The sequence below is a fragment of the Lagopus muta genome, chromosome 3, assembly GCF_023343835.1.
Source record: "Lagopus muta isolate bLagMut1 chromosome 3, bLagMut1 primary, whole genome shotgun sequence".
Classification (NCBI taxonomy): Eukaryota; Metazoa; Chordata; class Aves; order Galliformes; family Phasianidae; genus Lagopus; species Lagopus muta.
In genome coordinates, this window is record NC_064435.1 from 49,997,537 (window position 1) to 50,015,256 (window position 17,720).

The 17,720-nt window shown below is 35.4% G+C and overlaps 1 protein-coding gene across 12 annotated transcripts in view; it reads left to right on the forward strand.

Moving 5' to 3' along the window:
• PTPRM (protein tyrosine phosphatase receptor type M) overlaps positions 1–17,720 on the forward strand; it is a 459,433-nt gene that overhangs the window by 378,197 nt on the left and 63,516 nt on the right. For all 12 annotated transcript variants that reach the window (XR_007376063.1, XM_048940376.1, XM_048940372.1 and 9 more), the window contains 2 exons: positions 9,875–9,962; positions 15,271–15,347. Coding sequence is in view for 11 of the 12 variants with exons in the window: in XM_048940376.1 (XP_048796333.1) it covers positions 9,875–9,962; positions 15,271–15,347 (165 nt within the window). In the remaining variant the exon portion in view is untranslated. The remainder of the gene's footprint in view (positions 1–9,874; positions 9,963–15,270; positions 15,348–17,720) is intronic.

Sequence of the window (17,720 nt, forward strand, 5' to 3'; positions counted from 1 at the left end):
TTTGCTATTTTTCTAAAACTGTACTGTTAGTGTAGAGAGAGACATGCTTGTTGCCTACCTGCCCTGTGCATAACTGATGGCACTCAAATTGCCAACTCCAACGTTATTGCTGGCTGCTGATGTTTTTCTGTTAGATAGAATAGAGTAGAGTAGAGTAGAGTAGAATCGAATCAAATTGAATCACCAAGGTTGGAAAAGACCCTCCAGATCACCCAGTCCAACCATCGACCAATCACCAAGAGCTCTCATTACACCATGTCCCTCAACACAACACCAAACGCTCCTTGAACACCTCCAGAGTTGGTGACCCCACCACCTCCCTGGGCAGCCTATTCCAGTTAGTTCATTACTTATTTCACTGGCACTGCATAATGAAAGAAGGAAAGAATGGATGTTATGTGAGTGATAAATAAAAAGGAAGAAGATAAATTTGCACAGGGGTGTTGGGAGGTATTCATTGTATTGTATAACAACATCACAGGTTCAGATAGCTTCTAAATGCTCTTTCAAAATTTCTTTCTCGGGCATCAGGAATATACCAGCTGATTACATATAAATGCAACTGGATGATGCAAGTGATTTGTGGATAAATGCTGTAGTTAAACTGTAATTTGTGTATAGTATGCTTGTACTGATCCAATGGCAAAATACTTGTACCACATACATGATGTTAGATTAATGATGTAAAATTGGTCCTCAAGTGTCAGGCTTCAGGGACAGCAACCTCTTTCCCCTCCTTCATTGTTAACCCGGAGAACTTTCACATCGCTTTATCTGTTGGCTAAGTCTAGTCGTTTTGGTAGCTTGTGATCTCAGTAGATCTCGTTCTCTAGAACAAGGAAAATACTGGACTAAAAGTCAGCCTTCCTTCAGTCAGGAAGGAAGAAGTTTCTTTGTATATGCTAGCGAAGAGTGTATTTGCAAACAAACAAAGCAGACTCCAAGGCACCAGACTTTCCTGTAACGATCAAATAATGTAATGAACCAGCACAATAAAGTGCTATCATTTATTTTTGAAAGGGCACTGCAAGTAGACCCTTATTATCTATTTTAGCTTAGCCTAGTACTGCTTATTTCCCTTGAAATAAGGAAGGGGGAAAGTGCTATCTTATCCACTGGGAAAAACAACAGCATGCAAAAGTTTGTGTTCCATCTGTGCACTGTATAGAGTATTTGGACTTTTATCTTGTAGCTTTTCAGTATGTTATTGTCACTCTTTAAGAAAACTAAAACCTTATTAGATGAGCTTTGTTTCTTTCTTGTCTTGTGTCAAAACCATGTGAACTCCAGTAGCCTGGATACACTCTTGAAAAACCTCAGGGCTCACTTAGTGAGCAGATTCTGTGGGGATGCTTTAACTCTTTTGAGAGGTTAGATCAGCTAACCTCTTGATCAGTTTAGATCAAGTTGTACACTACAACTTGAATGAAGATAGGAGGAGTTCTGCTCAGTTTTCAGATTCAACATTTACATTGCTTCCTTTCTCCACATGCTGTTTTCTGTTACTGTAGGGAATTTTATTCAAGGCTTTTCCAATTGTATGGTTCTAAATCAGAAGCAGCAGGTCTATGCAGAAGATTTTAAGATATTATCATTTTTTTTCTGCTTGGGTTGCTTAGTAATTTAAAGAGTCAGGCAGTTCTTGCAAATTCTTTGCTTGGCTTAGAGTGTCTCAATTGTAGTGATTTATTCAGATAGAAACAGAAAAAAAAATACAACTGGTTTCCCTATAAAGGTATCAGAAGTCAACTTGGTTATTATTTTTGTATGTCCATCAATTCAATGTTGCTAACCTTTCATTAGAAATAATCTTCAGCAAGTGGATGACAGATGTGCATAGGTATTAAATAGTATCTGCTCAAGTAACATAGTTACTCTGTAGAGTAACTGTAGCATAAAGACTAGTGTCCTGGCCTGCAGCATTGATCCAGTCCTTTTGCCGTGGAAATAAGTATTCCCACATATTTCACAGATAGTTTCTTGGAATCCTTAAGCTTTGTTTTATGCATCATGTAGAGTATGTAGGCAATGAGTAGAGTATTCATTATCAATCACTACATAAAACATGAGTAAACAGGAAGTTATGACTACTGCAGAAATCTTACTACGTACACTAAATGCATACTGTTCTATTTTGACAACTGAAGATATTTCCACTTCTTTCTTTTCATCCTTTTTCTCCTTCTTCTCCTTCTCTTTTTTTTTTTTCATCCTTTTTTCTTTTCTTCATCTTTTTCTTTCTTTTTTGTTATGCTTTAAACCAATTGCAAACTCAAAAAAATGAAATAGTTCTTCCCTACTTTTTCCATAGCACAATTTATTTTTATGTTCTGCTTTAATAACATTTCATAGCTCTTTGAAACTGTTCCCTGGAGCAACCTTTTATTATTTGTGAAGTAAATCAAACATCATAGTGCTAATTTTTTAGGAGGAATAATGGACTGAAGTCAGAATATTTAAATCTTCAATTGATGTTCTGAATTAAATTTTGAAGCACACAGAAAGATCCAGAACAATGTTCTCAAAATCGTACAGCACCTAAAAAACACATTCTGGAATCCGCATACTTGCTCACATTTCTGTGTGTAATAGAGAAAATTAATAAGTGCTGTACTTCTAAGTTCCAGCTTGTGTTGTGTAAGGAATGCTTTGCTTGGCATTAAGGTGCTTGAAGAATATTTTGGAAATGTAAACCAAGAAGAGATGCAAAAAATCAAAAGCATACTTTTTTAAATTCTAGTAGAGTAGCAATGCACCAGAATACAGCCTTATCTAAATGTTTGCAACTCTAAACAGAGGGAAAGGAAATGCGACTAAACTGTGAATTTGGTAGCAGCTCACCAAAGTGCTGGGTAATAGCTACTCCTCTAGTATTAGAGATAAGGTGTCCTCTAACAGAGGAAAGTAAGATGAGTTTTTGAAGATGAGAGCTAAAGAGGCGTAGTAGTAGTAGTAGTAGCAGTTTCTTTAATTGCCGTGAATTAAATCATACTTAGATGAATGGAATTGTACCTTGGATGCCTGCATTAGCTCAGAGTTGGTGTGCCAACTTGATATATCTTAAGACTTATTCCTTTTTGACATCACTCAAGCTTTATCATAGTAACCAGGCTGAATACTTTCCTTCTATCCTAATTATTTGAGGTATGCATATGTTACCCTTTCAAACATGGTATAAAATTTAGTTTAGTATTTCTCAAAATAATAATCTACACATTCAGTGCACTGTGTAATCTTGAGTCCTGGTACTTTCTGTGTAAATGTTTGTATCTTGGTAAGTAGGAATTCTCATTAAGATATAAAACAACTTTGTACCATCTTTTACTTGTGTAGTGTGCAACTGACACATGTAATTGCATCCTTTGGAACAACATAGGGAAGAGGAAAGGAGATAGAGTTAGTGAATAATGAAGCAGATAATTTTGTTCACAAAAGGATGCATAGTGCCTTTGAGGTGATCAGTGTCTCTCTCTATTTCCCCCGAAGAGGTTTCCTATCAAAGCATTAAAGTAGTTGGTATTCAGTGGAGCTGAGGAGGTATTCAGTAGGTTCACTTTATTGTTTTACGGATGTTACAGTCATGAATGTTGCTCATGTTCATTATCTTCTTGAAAACTTACAAGTATAATAGTTGAGAACAAAACATTACATTGCATTGTGTTAAAAAAGTAGAGAGAAATAAAGAGATTTACTTATGAAAATGGCATGTGGTGCACATGAAAACTGTTTGTTAAATCCTCCAAAACCAGGAAATCTATGTTGATGAGGTTAAATAAGCACTGCTTAGACCAACACACAAGTTAAAAATAATATATCCTGTACATTGGTAAAAGTGCAAACGTGTATTTTACCCAGACGGTCCTTCCTATAAAAAAAGGATCATAAAATCTCATCAACATACTTTATTTTCTGTTGAAGATAAATCAGAAAGATTAATGAGGTTAAGTTATTGCTATCTGGTATGCCAGGGAATAAGTTTCAAATTAGAATTTTAATTGTGCATTCTATTGCAGTCCTCTTACTAGTTCACATTACGCCATATTTCTAAAATCTTTCCTTAATGGGAAGTCTTGAAGTATTTTAAAGGAATGAAAGTAATAGAGTTTTTAAAACTTAAGCAGATAGAATGGAAATGGCTCTGAAAGCCTATAGAATCTAGGTTATCTATCAAATTTTTAGACCGCTCCACAGAATCTTTAAATATTTATATTCTTCCTGTTTAATCGCACAAATGAACTTCAGGTGTAGCAGTGTTAGATACCAAGATAAGAAATTACATCAAGAGATCTCATAAATAGGTTAGTTTTAAAATTGCAAGGCATATAATTCCCTGTTATTAAAAAAGTACTCCATCACACTTGCTTTTCCAGCAAAGGAGATCAAATGACAGTGTGGTGACAAAATGGACTCAGGTACAAAAGCACTTCAATCAAAGATATATACACAATTTGTACAATCGTACAAATTAAATCTTGCCTGTGAAAATGGGCACACCAATGCAACTAGTACCATATTTTGTCTAAACACTTTTTTTTTTTTGGTCCTTTTTATTAAAACTGGAGTTGGTAAGTCATGGTGCAGTCGGGGAAGGAGGTAACAGTTCCCCTTCCATTTCCTCAGCATTTAATGTGAGCTGTGACTATGAAGTTTAGTGCTTCAGAAGGCCTGAAAGACTTTGCTTTCCTACTCTTTCTCTCTTGTGTTCTGTAGACTAACCCAAATGGAACTGAGAAGAAAAAGGCTGTTCTTTACCTTAGGCAAAACTTTATGCCAGCGTTTATGAATCCATTAATTCATGGGTGTTTCTTTTTTCCCATCAGTTTAAGGTGTCCCAAGCACATGAAAGAGTTACAGTCAGAATAATACTAGAGAGTTGCATCTGCTTTAAAACTGATTTGCACCTTAAATCTCACACTCAGAAAACATTAAGTAAACTACGCCTATTTTACCAGGAAATTTCTGATAGAGCAAATATAGGAGATAACATTAGTAATTCTTTATGCAGTATCTTTATTTTTTCTTTATTTTTTCTTCCATCTTGAGACCTAGGTTACAGTAACGGACTGATAAGTGCTTTAGAAGTGCTGAAGGGAGTTTACATTGATTAGATAGATTTTCACAATGGCTCTTCTAAAGGCAGTTTTCAAGGGCATAGTAAAATGTTGAGATTTTTTTTAAATTGTGTTACTTGAAAACTGGACGTAATTCTCAGTGATTGAAGCTGACAGAAGAGGAAAAGATGATGGCAAATATATTCTCTGGTGGCATGCTGTCATCCACAAATGTTTTCAGTGACCAAAGCAGTGACAGAAGTATGAAGTGCTGATTACAGAAGTTGGGTTGCCATCGGTGCAGTCATCTACCACTGCGCACCAACACTTAGGGTTATCAGTTACTTTCAGGTGATGCAGTTTCAATGATAAAATCTTTTCTCAAAATGACCAGAAGATTAAAAAAACTGTTGTTTCACGGTGTGGACCATGTCTGCAGATTTCTTTAATGTAACAGTCCAGCGATTCTTCCTTCTCAATTCCTTAATAATTCAAATCCTCAGTTATCAGCAAAATGAGCGTGATGATTTCACTTTCCTGTTTCAAGATCCATTTGATGTTTTAAAGTAACAAGAACATCCTCCAGTGCCTGGTATTTTGAAGATTCTGAATAATGAAAAACCAATGAAGTGATGGATTTACAGACCTTATAAATCTTGCAGTAGTCATTAAATGAGCCTGGAGATCCTTGTCCTGCAAATACTTATGGAACTGCTTAAAATATAAGGTGCATTTGTTAGGGTTTGTAAATGCAAAGAAGAGTCTAACACAACACTAGGATCTTAACTCAGAGTTTAGTGGTTGCACTTTTTCCATCCATGATATCTACATATAAACTGTGCAGAGCAGCAGTGAAGTGTGATATATATTTAGGAAAAAGGAGTGATGTATCTTCACTGTCCAGTTCAGGGCATTTCAGCCATCTGATTTAGATGCAGCTCTAAGTATCTGTGGTAGAAACGTAAGTTTCTGAAATAACTAATTCATTTTAGACAAGGACCTCTATCAGGATCTCCACTAGTTGTCTGTTCTGGCCTAAATTAGTGTGTAATCCAGAGACATTTAAAATTAAATAGGTCAAATTATTCATATTGCTAAAGTACATCTCAATCTGATTGTTTAGAAATAGCAATGGAAAAATGACTGTTATCGGTGGAGAAACTTAGAGCCACTCAGGAAAATCAGCCACCAAAATTGGCGTCATATAAAGTCATAATTTTAAAAACAGATCTACAGATGAGACTTAAGATTGTTACAGAGTGAAATATGTATTTCTTTGTTCCTGTGAATAATGTGCTTGTTTATTAAGTAGGCAGAGCAGGAATTGTGATGTCCTTAATTTCTCATTTCTCTGCTTGTCATTTTCTAAATGACATTGTAGGAGACTTCACTGTTGTCACCTAGCAACTATGAAGTATTTTTTTGGAAGAAAGAAATAAATGTACTTTTATATATGTCCCTTCCAATATTTTCTGTTCTTATGAATTTTAAATGAGAAAAGGGAATAATTTTAAAAATCAGTATTTGCAATGATTATCTCCATCTCTTTTTTGAGATATTGCAGTTATTTTCTAGTCAGAGGGTCACAGTGAATTAGCCCTTGGCAAATATTTAATTTTTAATGGAAACCACTGCTGCATTGAGTTAAAGCAAGTAAAAGCTTCACATTTATCCTAGAACAATCCTGCTGCTGCATCCATTGACCAGTTCTCATGTTGCATGTTCTGCACTTCTGTATGTTTCCATGAAACAGTGTTCTTTCCTGATTATGGAAATGCATTCTAATAACCGAATGACAATAGATGTTGAATACTGAAATGCCCGCCGCAACAACAGCTGCTTTGAAGACTGTTTCATTTTCACATAATTCATGGGGGCTGGATAGCTAAAGTTTTGTGCAATTTAAGTTAAAGAAATATGTATTTAAAATAATTTGAGAAATGTCCTACACTCATTTTCAGTTCTCCATTGCCCTTGGTGGAACAACATTGTTTGGGACCGTATTTCTTCCTAATAGTCTGCATTTTTTAAGAAACTTTAAGGAATGAAATAGGATGAATAGCCACAAAGATAATGTGTGGGCTGCTGTGCAGCAGCATCCCCAGAGAGTGATATGTCAGAAAAAACATTTAAAAAAATTCTAGAATGAAAAATATATTTCTCAGAAGTAAGGAAAGATCTTGACAGATCATCTGTTATGAGGTATCTGCTCTGTTCTTTACTTGTGGGACAAATGGGATTTCTCCATATAATTCATTGTGGATTATCGTGTTGCAGTTTGTGTAATGGTAGCACGTGGGGAATTTAGGAAATGGCACTCCAGCTGTCTTTTACAATAACTGTTTCTTTTTATGCTTTCACACTGTCATATCTTTTCCTTCAAATTATCCTTTCTGTACACCTCTCACTGAAATATGTGTGTGCATTCCAAAAAGAGTTTTAAAAAATGGGACCCTGCACAAAGTCTGTTCTCTCCGTATGATAGATTTTATTTCAGTCACAAACTTGTTGATTAAAAAGAAAGAATAATCTGCATCTATAGCTCTTTTTCTATAATGCATGCTTGATAAGGAAAATGAAATCAACATATAGGAACTGGAAACATAAATCTGTTTCCTGGTTTTCATTTTTGATACAGTTGTATTCTGACAAACAGTTTTATCTACATTGAATATATATTGTTAGGAGATATTTTATCTGTAGGACTCGTTAAGCTTATCTTTGTTTTCAGAAGTTCCAAACAGGTGGGAGAAATTGAATCCATGTATTTGCAGATGAGAAGCAGATGAGCTGCCCAGACAAGTGCATTGCATGTTGTGTATCTTTCCTGAATTCAGTACTGTAAAATTTTTTCCCAGTTGTCTCTAGAGATTTACTCTTACTTGATTTGTTTAAAATAATTTTGCGAAAGTTCATTATTCTGGGACAGGGAGAAGCAGGGAGTCCCTGAGAGTATATTTGAGTCCTCCATATTTCAAGGTGTAGACTTGGAAGCTGTATTAGCAAGACTCTTTCTTTCTAATACCACATGTAATGGTTATTGGATTAAGCTCATAACCACTTGCTACACAGTGTCTTCTGTGAAGAAGTCTCTAGCATAGGGACTGCAAGGAAACTAGAATTGTCTGTATTTTCACTACCTGAAAGGCAAAATCCTGATGAAGATACTCAGCCAAGTTTTAGATAGAACAAACAGTTTAGTTTTTTGTTCTGCCTTCTGGGGCTTTGTTGATGAACATTTCCATTAAAGCATTCAAATTCTCTATCTTGGTAGGTAACTGCATTTTCCAGAGCTGTATCCAAAGGCAGTATCCCATGATTAAGAAAAATATCACTAATAGTAGTGAAAAGTTTAACCATTTCAATTTGCAAACTTTAAATTTTTTTCTAAAGAAGTGCAGAAAACTATAGAGCAAGCAAACTGAAACCATTTGATATGGCCTCTGTTTTTCTCACGTTGCTCTGTACAAACTTCTTAGAATTAATCCATGTATTTCCAGGAGTTTTCAAATGGTACAATTGTATCAATTTAATGAAAATAGTAAATTTGTTTTAGATATCAAATGTCCCCATGTTTCATTGGCTTCAGAAAGAGATCAAGGATTTATTTTTACTTTTATGCTCTTTAATAATGGAATTGTTGGGATTTGAACAATAATGCATTTCAGGTATGAGGACAGTGTCTTCTATTTCATGGGCATTATCTACTTTAAACCACTCAGAAAATATTGAGGTCCTGTGAGAGGCACAAGCTTCTTAATGTTTTCCCTTATCTTAGGACTTAGCCATTTCTGACTTCCGATACCAAAAAAAGTAGATAATGTGCTTTCATTTTCCTTTGGAATCAAAGATTAAATCGTACTGATCATTCCAGAGAAAAGATCAAAACATGAGTTAAGACTGGGCATTGTCGCGATAGAATTCCACTGGTTCACTTGCCTATTAAATATTTTTACTCCACAATGAATATTCCAGTATGGAATGATAGAATGCATCTACACTGAATGAGTTAGAGACAGGGTGATGTCATGGTAAGCCGTCGACAGGTGAAAATCAAGAAATTATGTAAATACTTGTGTCATAAACTTACTTGCTGCCTGTATGCTAGATTGCATGCTACATTAATGCAAATATATATTTTTAGGACTTCAATTTTCTCATTTTTTATTGAATTTATTAACTACAGCACAGAGGTTGAGTGAATGCTAGATAGATTATATCAGTCAGGAAATCATATCATTTTTATTCTCTGGCAAAAGATCACCTCGATGGATTAAGTTATGTTTTAGAAAAGATACATATGTGCTAGATTAATTCACCTTTTTTTAATGCCTAAATGTATTTTGATGCATGAACTATCTGCCAAGAAATAAGTAAAACTTGGGGATATGTCAAAAATAAAGCCTGTTAGTACAGTGTATAATTCTGCACCCAAATACTGCAACTCCAGCACTGATGACGAAGCTCTTTCTGCTTCATCTATGCGAATAAGTAGAACTACACAGAGAATTTGGATACCACAAGTTGAAGATTCTCTGTGTTACAAGCATGCAACTTTCAAAAAGATTCACAAACGCTTCACATGCAAATAATTCTTCATACTGTTATGCAAATTATTTCATGTCAAATTTTTGACAATATTTGGAGCTATGCATAAGTACCATTTAAATAGAACTATGTTTTTGCTCAACAAAAGAATCAACTAAATGGTGCTTTAAACAACAATACCCACGAGTACTGTTTGCCTTTCTCCTTGGTTTATCCATAAGGTAACTTGCTGCGTGCATTTCTTAGTGTCACTTTGCTTCCTTTTCCTTTTTTAGAGTTTCTTTGAAGGACAGTCTGCACCGTGGGATTCAGCTAAGAAAGATGAGAACAGAATGAAAAATAGATACGGGAATATCATTGCATGTAAGTGTTGACAACATAATTGTGCACTGTGTTAACTTGTCTTCGGAACTGGATAAGAGTGGCCACCAGCCTCTTGCTTGCATTGAGCTTATATTTCTTTTCTTCAATTAAGAACATAAAAGTGAGGGAAGAAGTTACATTTTTTTTGAGAAAACTGTCAGATTTAATGTATTTTTCCACTATCCTACTGTATACCTTCCATTCTGTAATTACCATTTCATTAATGTAAATTGACGTGCTTAACCAGTGCTCAGCTCTGACTGCTCCCATACTGCTCTTGGCAACTTAGTGGAAGAACAGTCATGGTGTCATCGGTTAATCTCTTGACATTGGGTTCTGGATGTTGAAGGAACGGACAATACTGCTGCTTAAGTATTTCTTGATAACTGGGACAGACATTGTAAGCTACCCTATTAACAGTCTCTAGGGAAAAAGACAGAATACATTTATTTTACTGTGAAAACTGCTAAACTTGATGAAGATTAGATATGCTGATAATCCAAAAACCTTAGTGGATGATCATTTGTTTTGATGAGCGACCCCTAAATCTGGCATTATGAGATTGCAAAATACTGTGGCAAAAGATGCTGTAAATGAACACCAAGTCAGAAAATAGCATGCAATTTACTGAAAAAGGAAATGAAATTTTCTAGGGAAATGTGAATAACATTATGAGCTGGAGCATATGTAAAAGGTGTTAACTAGTCTGGTTTTACTTGCTTCTCTGCAGGCAATCTTTAATGTGTAACAAACTTGCTATCATGAGAGACGTAGCAATACGTTAGACGGCTATCACCACTTATGTATAAATACTGAAGATGTAAAAAAAAAAATGCCAAAGAACATTCTCTAGCTTTACGTTTACTATTCTTTTGTGACCTTCTATTTCCAGTCCAAGCCTGTGACAGTAAGTCTTTTAGTCATTGTTTAGCTTTGTTGTCTGCTCTCTAATGTCACTTTATACATTACCTTTCACTTTGACTCCCTTTGGCTGAAGTAAACAGGAAACTTACAGTACTGTATGTCTGAGCAGAGGAAGTAGTGAGTAGCAAAGAGAAAGCAAGTAAAAGATATTAGATACACAAATCAATGGCAATTACAAGTAATACTGAAGGCTCTCTGAGAGAGCTAACGTTACTCTGATCATTTGGATCTCAATTTACTTTTCATGTCGTGTTTGTCTCACAGAAGGAGTTAGTGGAATTGTTATCAATAACATTACCTATTTATGTTGCTATGAAAACATAGATAATGCAAATTAAAATTCACTGGAGTAAAGGGCAGTATCTTAAGAGAAGCTGAAACTGCCCACAGCTTGTCATCTGTTAAAGAGACATATGGAAATGGAGTAGCTAACTGTTTAATTATGCTGTATGGTTTTCTGCTAATAAATGATTGCTTAGCTTCAAGTCTGAGAATACAATTTTAGTGGTCCACTTTTGAAAATCCACCCCACAGAATTGTTTCAAGTATTGACTGTAGCTTTTAAAACATTTTACTAAATTGCCTTTTTATACTGTTTTTAAAGAAGTAAAAATACTGTAGATGGCTTAGATGCCATCAATTATATGATTATAGTGAAATGTATATTTTTTTTGTAAAAAGTTTAATGTAATTTTTTCCATCCATTTATCCTCTTTGTTTAAGTTTTCCCCAAGACACTGCTGTTACATTATTACTTGTAGTCGTTATTGTTCTCTGAGGAAACTAAAACAAAAGCACCAAGCTGCAGCAGTGTATGAGCTTGTCAAAATGGCAACATGCTTTACATCACCTAAGTGATGTGCATTTAATTGGCTGTAGGCATACCCAACCCTCTGTATGAAAGTAACTACAGCTTGTGAGCCTCTGTATCAAGAGGCTGAATCATGACCACAGTCCAATGACCTGCACGAAATGTGTTTCTTCTGTATTGAACACAGAAGGCTTTGTGCTTTCTCGTTAACAACTAAAAACAGAATCTAAGCTAAGAGAATCTAGCTAAGCTAGCAGACTCTTTTTAACTCAAGAAATATTTGGTGTCTGTTTTAATAGTGTAGAATTATGAATTTGTTAAAATCTATTGTTTTTCTACAGGAGAGATATTGAGGTAATTTCAAGATGAGGGGGGTTACGAATTTATCTTTACCTGACCAAAGATTGACTCAGTGAAAAGAGAATATTGATCACAGCTTTTAAAAGCAGCTAAGGATTTTGGCCGAGACATTTCGAAAAGGCTTGATTAGCAAACAATTAGCGAGGCATGTCCCAAAAAAGTGTCACTGCCTAAGCATGCTAATCAGCTGGCTACTCAAGGGGCTTGTTAGAGATCACAGGCTGCAGACTGGCATATACACGGTGTTGGTAACATGAGGGGAGCAAAAGTGGAGGGGAGCAAAATCATTACCTGTTGCCACTTTCTACAAAGACAAAGGGATTCTAACATTCAATTCATTCTGAAAGATCAAGTGATCAGTGCACAATTGAATTTGATAGATGGGTAACAAAATAACAAGCTGAAAAAGAGAATATTCAAAACCTAGAAATTGTTAAAAGCAATCTGAAGTATATAGGAACAAAATATCTTCCAAATCTAGACAGTTAACCTAGAGGCTGGAGGTGGAATGTACATGTTGGAAGGATATGTGGTTTCTGTACCACTTAGGCTTATACTTGGTGTAAACACAGGTATATACACAGAAAAACATTTTGTTGACTGAAGAAAATTTTCTGGTTAAGAAGTGCTGCTACACAGCATGGAGTTGCGTGAAGTTCTCAAAGAAATTTAAAAAAAAATTACTCCAGCTCCACAGCATGTGGATGAATGTTGGAATCTCCGTTATTTCCAGAGTACCCAGAATCTTTGGTGAAAATGCAGGACATATGTGAGAACAAAAAAGGCCAAAAAGATTATATGAAGATATAGTTATTAGTTATGAAGTAATTTATTTAGTTTTGTGTAATCTGAAGCATAAGTAACTGCAAGGAGAGAATAGAGTAAAATGAAATAATATAACAGAAAAAGTAAAGATACTTACATGGTATGTATCAGTCTAAAAGAAATAGCAGGAGGTCATATTTTTAAGCTGTTGCTTAATGGAAAATTTAAGTTTGATGGGTCCATGTAGCTCAGCAACATGCAAGTCATCAAGGACAGGATCTAGTTGCCTGAATATAGGCATGCAGTGCCATTTAGTGCTAGTGGTGGCAATGGTGATGAGGAGATGGTTGGACTAGATGATCTGATAGGTCGTTTCCAACCTTGTGATTCTATGATTCTATGATTTCAGGTGACTGTGGACATTAAAAAACAGTTGTACTGTTCCATACTGGCAGCGTAAGGCTGGTCTATGTATAGTGGCATGAGTGCTTGTGTTTGAACAATCAAATTCAGTGACCTAAGTACTTCATGAAATATATAGACAGACATTTTTATTAGCCTGAGTTTCCCTCATAAGAATGCTTTTAAGGAAATGATGCATGAAATCATGAAAATATGGATGAAGACATACCATGAGTCCAAGCAAGCTTGACTTCTAGAGTCTATTGACTTCAGTAGAAGTTGGATCAGATCCTAAAATGATAAAAGCAGCAACCATATCCAAAGATTAGAAAGTTTCTAATGTAGTATCTTAAGTAAGATGGACTTTTAGAATTACAAGCCTTTGAGCTAAAGCTCTGTTCTGAGAAAACTGATAAATTGCTTAATTAAGCAGAGAATAGCACGGCATTTGTGTAGCTTGATAAGGTCAGACAATGATAGGTTATGTAATGGAACATTGCATCTCTATAAATTTTTAGTCTTGGAAAAGTGAATAAAAAGGCTGAAAAGGATGACCTGATTAACTTAATTGATTTGAATATTCCTACATCCTTGGAAAAACTCATTCTTAAAGACTGTTGGGTGATGTAATCATAGCAGACTAGCAGAATATTAGCTGTGCAGTACCGAGTGCTGCAAAGCTGTGAAGAATATATCTACAGCTATGCCCTTGCTGTCTCCCAAGGGAATCCCAGGGAAGACAAGACTTTGAGATGTGTAGTCACTGAGACTTGGAGCATAAAAGGTTGAAATCACTAATTTGCCTCTTCCTTTCCTACTCATCCATTTGAAAACCTTTTTACTTGTCACTGTAAAACAATGTTGTTGTAAGAACCACTTGCCCTCTCTTTCCTCCTCCACACTGTGGGCAATCACGCTACTTCTGATAGCTTTATAAGCTACTTCATGTTCCTTCATTAGTTTTTGTTATTTGGTAGCACTTTTTATAAGTTAAAAAATATTAGCTATTGAAAACATGGGTGACAAATTTCTCTTGTGCACTAGTGCTTATTTACATTTACAGGAAAATAATGATGATCAATAAGACTTGTAGTTAGTTGTAAGTCAGATAGCAAATGGCCTTCAAAAACAGTAATACATAAGTGTGTAATCAGCACAAGTTGATAGTAAATAAAGCAGCGGTAAAGTGGCTATTGACTGTGTCTCCATCTTTGAGTTGATTGACATCATACCCTTACATGTCTTCAAAGTATTGTTTTATCAACAACTTGTGCACATTCTAGAATAACAATAGTATTTAGTCACTTTTGAACCAAGAGAAGCATATTCCAAATTCTTGAAGAAGCCCTGCCAGCTTTCTAAGATTCCTTTACGGGGGGATGTAGCCTCTAGCACTTCTTAATCACTTCTGTGGAATCATAAAGAAAATGAGGCAGCTGACAGGAAATAAATTCATACCCTGGAGTTTTGGATTGGAATTTGGAAATAAGAGTTGGAAGTGTTTGCTAATGGGTAGAATTCCTGGATAGATACAGATGGCAACCACGGAGCAAACCTCAGTGACAAAGTCATTATCTGACTGCTTGGGTTTTGTTATTACTTTATTTTGCTTTCTCTTATGGAAACATAATGAGTTTTTGTTCAAAACTGTGAGTTGACAGTATGTCTTATGGAAGAATTTAAATTTATTTCAAGTACTGGCATAAACACTTTCAAATAACTAAACCATAGAAAACTTCATGTTAATTAGCAAACTGACAAAAGGTATGATGGTGTTATCAAGACAAAGAAAAATAGTTGCAAAGGATTGCACATTAGAAATATTTAAGGTGTTCAGATTGAAAATGGAAGGGGATTTGGAAAGCCTCATAAATGGTCAAAATTAAGGTTAAATGTATATACAGTACACTAATGGACAAAGAAATCCAACCATGGACTTGCCAAGAATGACATATTATTTTTTCTTTAACGTTAAGATTTTGATGTCATATTTGTTTCTGAATGTCTTTAGTTACCTTATTTTTCTCTCCACTCTTTGTGTTTCAGATGATCATTCTCGAGTGAGATTGCAGCCCATTGAAGGAGAAACAAACTCTGATTACATCAATGGAAATTATATTGATGTGCGTATACTGATATAGTCAACAAACATAGCATTGTGTTCTAAGAGGCAGCTTTTACTATTCTCACATTATTCATTGTTTAGCAGCTAATATCAGCTGCTAAACATTTTTGGACGGTACTGTCTTTGGAAGATAGGTGTACACTAAAGGAAACAAGTAGTTGTGTTAGTTTTGTCAACAGACAAATCAAAAGAGTATTATATATTATATATTTCCTCAAACTGTCAATAGGCTGAAACTTTGCCAGCAATGCTGTATGGCTACTTTGCCTACTAGTGCTTATCTGGGCTAACAAAATGTTATTTTCACTTTCTGTCAACAGCTTGGCATCATTCCACATTTAAAAGAAAGCTGTTTGCATATTAATGTGACAAAACTCTGTAATGCCTAATGCAGAGATTTGCAATCTCTTGTCATCTCTGCACTTTTAAGTTGCCTTCAAAGTATATTCTGCAGCTGTTAACCAGTACTTCCAATGCAAGCAAGACATTTCATTAAATATGTAGGCTCTTTAATTATTGAAGGTGGCTTCTTTGTTCATTCTGCATCATGTTAACTTAATGTTTTACATTAGAATAAATTCTTTAAGAGACAAGGTGGTTTTGGTTGAAAGAATGAACTCAAAAGTAGAATTGAAAATCATTACAAAGTCAATACTGTCTAAAGTCATAAATCTATGGATAGCAAAGATAATTATTTCATTATTTGCATGGAGTGCTAGATGTTTGGCTAAATAAAACAAGTGTCACTTTATAAGAAACAGCATCTGCTAAAGATCTCTATTTACATCTGAGAAAATGGTGTCACAGTTTGCAGTTCAAATATAGCAACCAGTGTAAAACAGGAATGTAAGAGATGTTTTTCTCAAAATTCGGAAGAGCTAGAACTGTACAAGAAAAGTAGGTTTCTTCAGGTAAACAATCTGAAGTTGTAACTGTCTGATAACTCCCATTGATGCTTGTTAGTATGTTCAATAGCTATTAAGTGAAGCTTAGACTTCTGCTCAGTCCCTTGCTATTTGAAAGAGTAGCACATTCACTAGGAGCTAAAAGCATATGTGGAAATTCGCTTAAACAGCTCACTAAACTCTGAGGGGAGTAATCTCTGTAGGCAATCTCTCTGAAGGGAGTCATAGAAAGCAAGTGAAAGTTCACATTGGGGAACTAGATTTGAATGCACTCTCAAACTTTCCAACATTCAGGATTGTTCTTGTTTTAGGCTAGTAGTGTGTGCTTAAGTTTAAAATGCTAAAAGATGCACAGAGTTTGCACCATACAGTTCTATTGGAAATACTTGTAAGAAAGCAGAATAGCAACCTGTTATTGCTTATGAAAGTACAAGAGGGATGGAAAGAATCATAGTATCATGGAATGGTTGGGTTGGAAGGCACATTTAAGATCACCTACTTCCTATCCCCCTGCTATAGGCAGGGATACCTCTCTCTAGGCCAGGTTGCTCAAAGCCCCCATCCAGCCTGGCCTTGAATGCTACCAGGGAGGGGGCATCCACAGACTCCTTGGGCAACCTGTTCCAGTGTCTCACCACACTCACAGTAAAGAATTTCTTCCTGATATCTAGTGTAAATCTACCTTTTTCCAGTTTAAACCATTTCCCCTCATCCTGTTGCTACATACCCTTACGTCCTAGAAGAAATAATGAGTGAGAACAAAAAGTATTTCCCTCATTCTTAGCAGGTGGCTTCATTGCAAAGCTTGGAGTCTTGCAGACATATTCCAAAGACAACCATAAAATACAGCATTTTTTGTTTATAATCTTGCTAGTCAGGTTTCTTCTGGAAGTGTTTGTTTTTCTACTACAGAAGCAATTTTTCATTTGCATGGGGTTATTGTTGCTGTGTTGTCAGAATAAACATCTCAATTAGAGAATTTCACAAATATTATGAAGTTTTATTAGATAAAAGAAAAGTAGGCAGTATTTATTTAGTATTTTTCCCCATGCTTAATTTCTTCACTGGGAAATTGAAGCATTTAATCCCAGCCACTAGGGATACTAGGTAGCACACCACAGAAAAAAATAAGCTCTGGTTGATAGGTGCCTGAGCTCATAGAATTCCAGATTTTGGTTCAATGATATCTAACCAATTATATAATTCATGTTATATTTTCTGTAATATTCAAGGTATTTTCAAATGTTTTGTGTCTTTTCCAGCAGCCTTCCATCACTGCAGTCCCTCTTGCACTTTTACAAAGAAATTGCAGTGACATGCAAGCTTCAGCTTTTATTTCTTCCTTTGGAAGGCTGACAATGGAATCTCACCACTTTTGAAAGATTAAAACTGGCATAACTGATTTTATCAACATATTTGCTCGTGATCTAAACCTTTGGTGACACTCTCATAACATCAGAAATTCA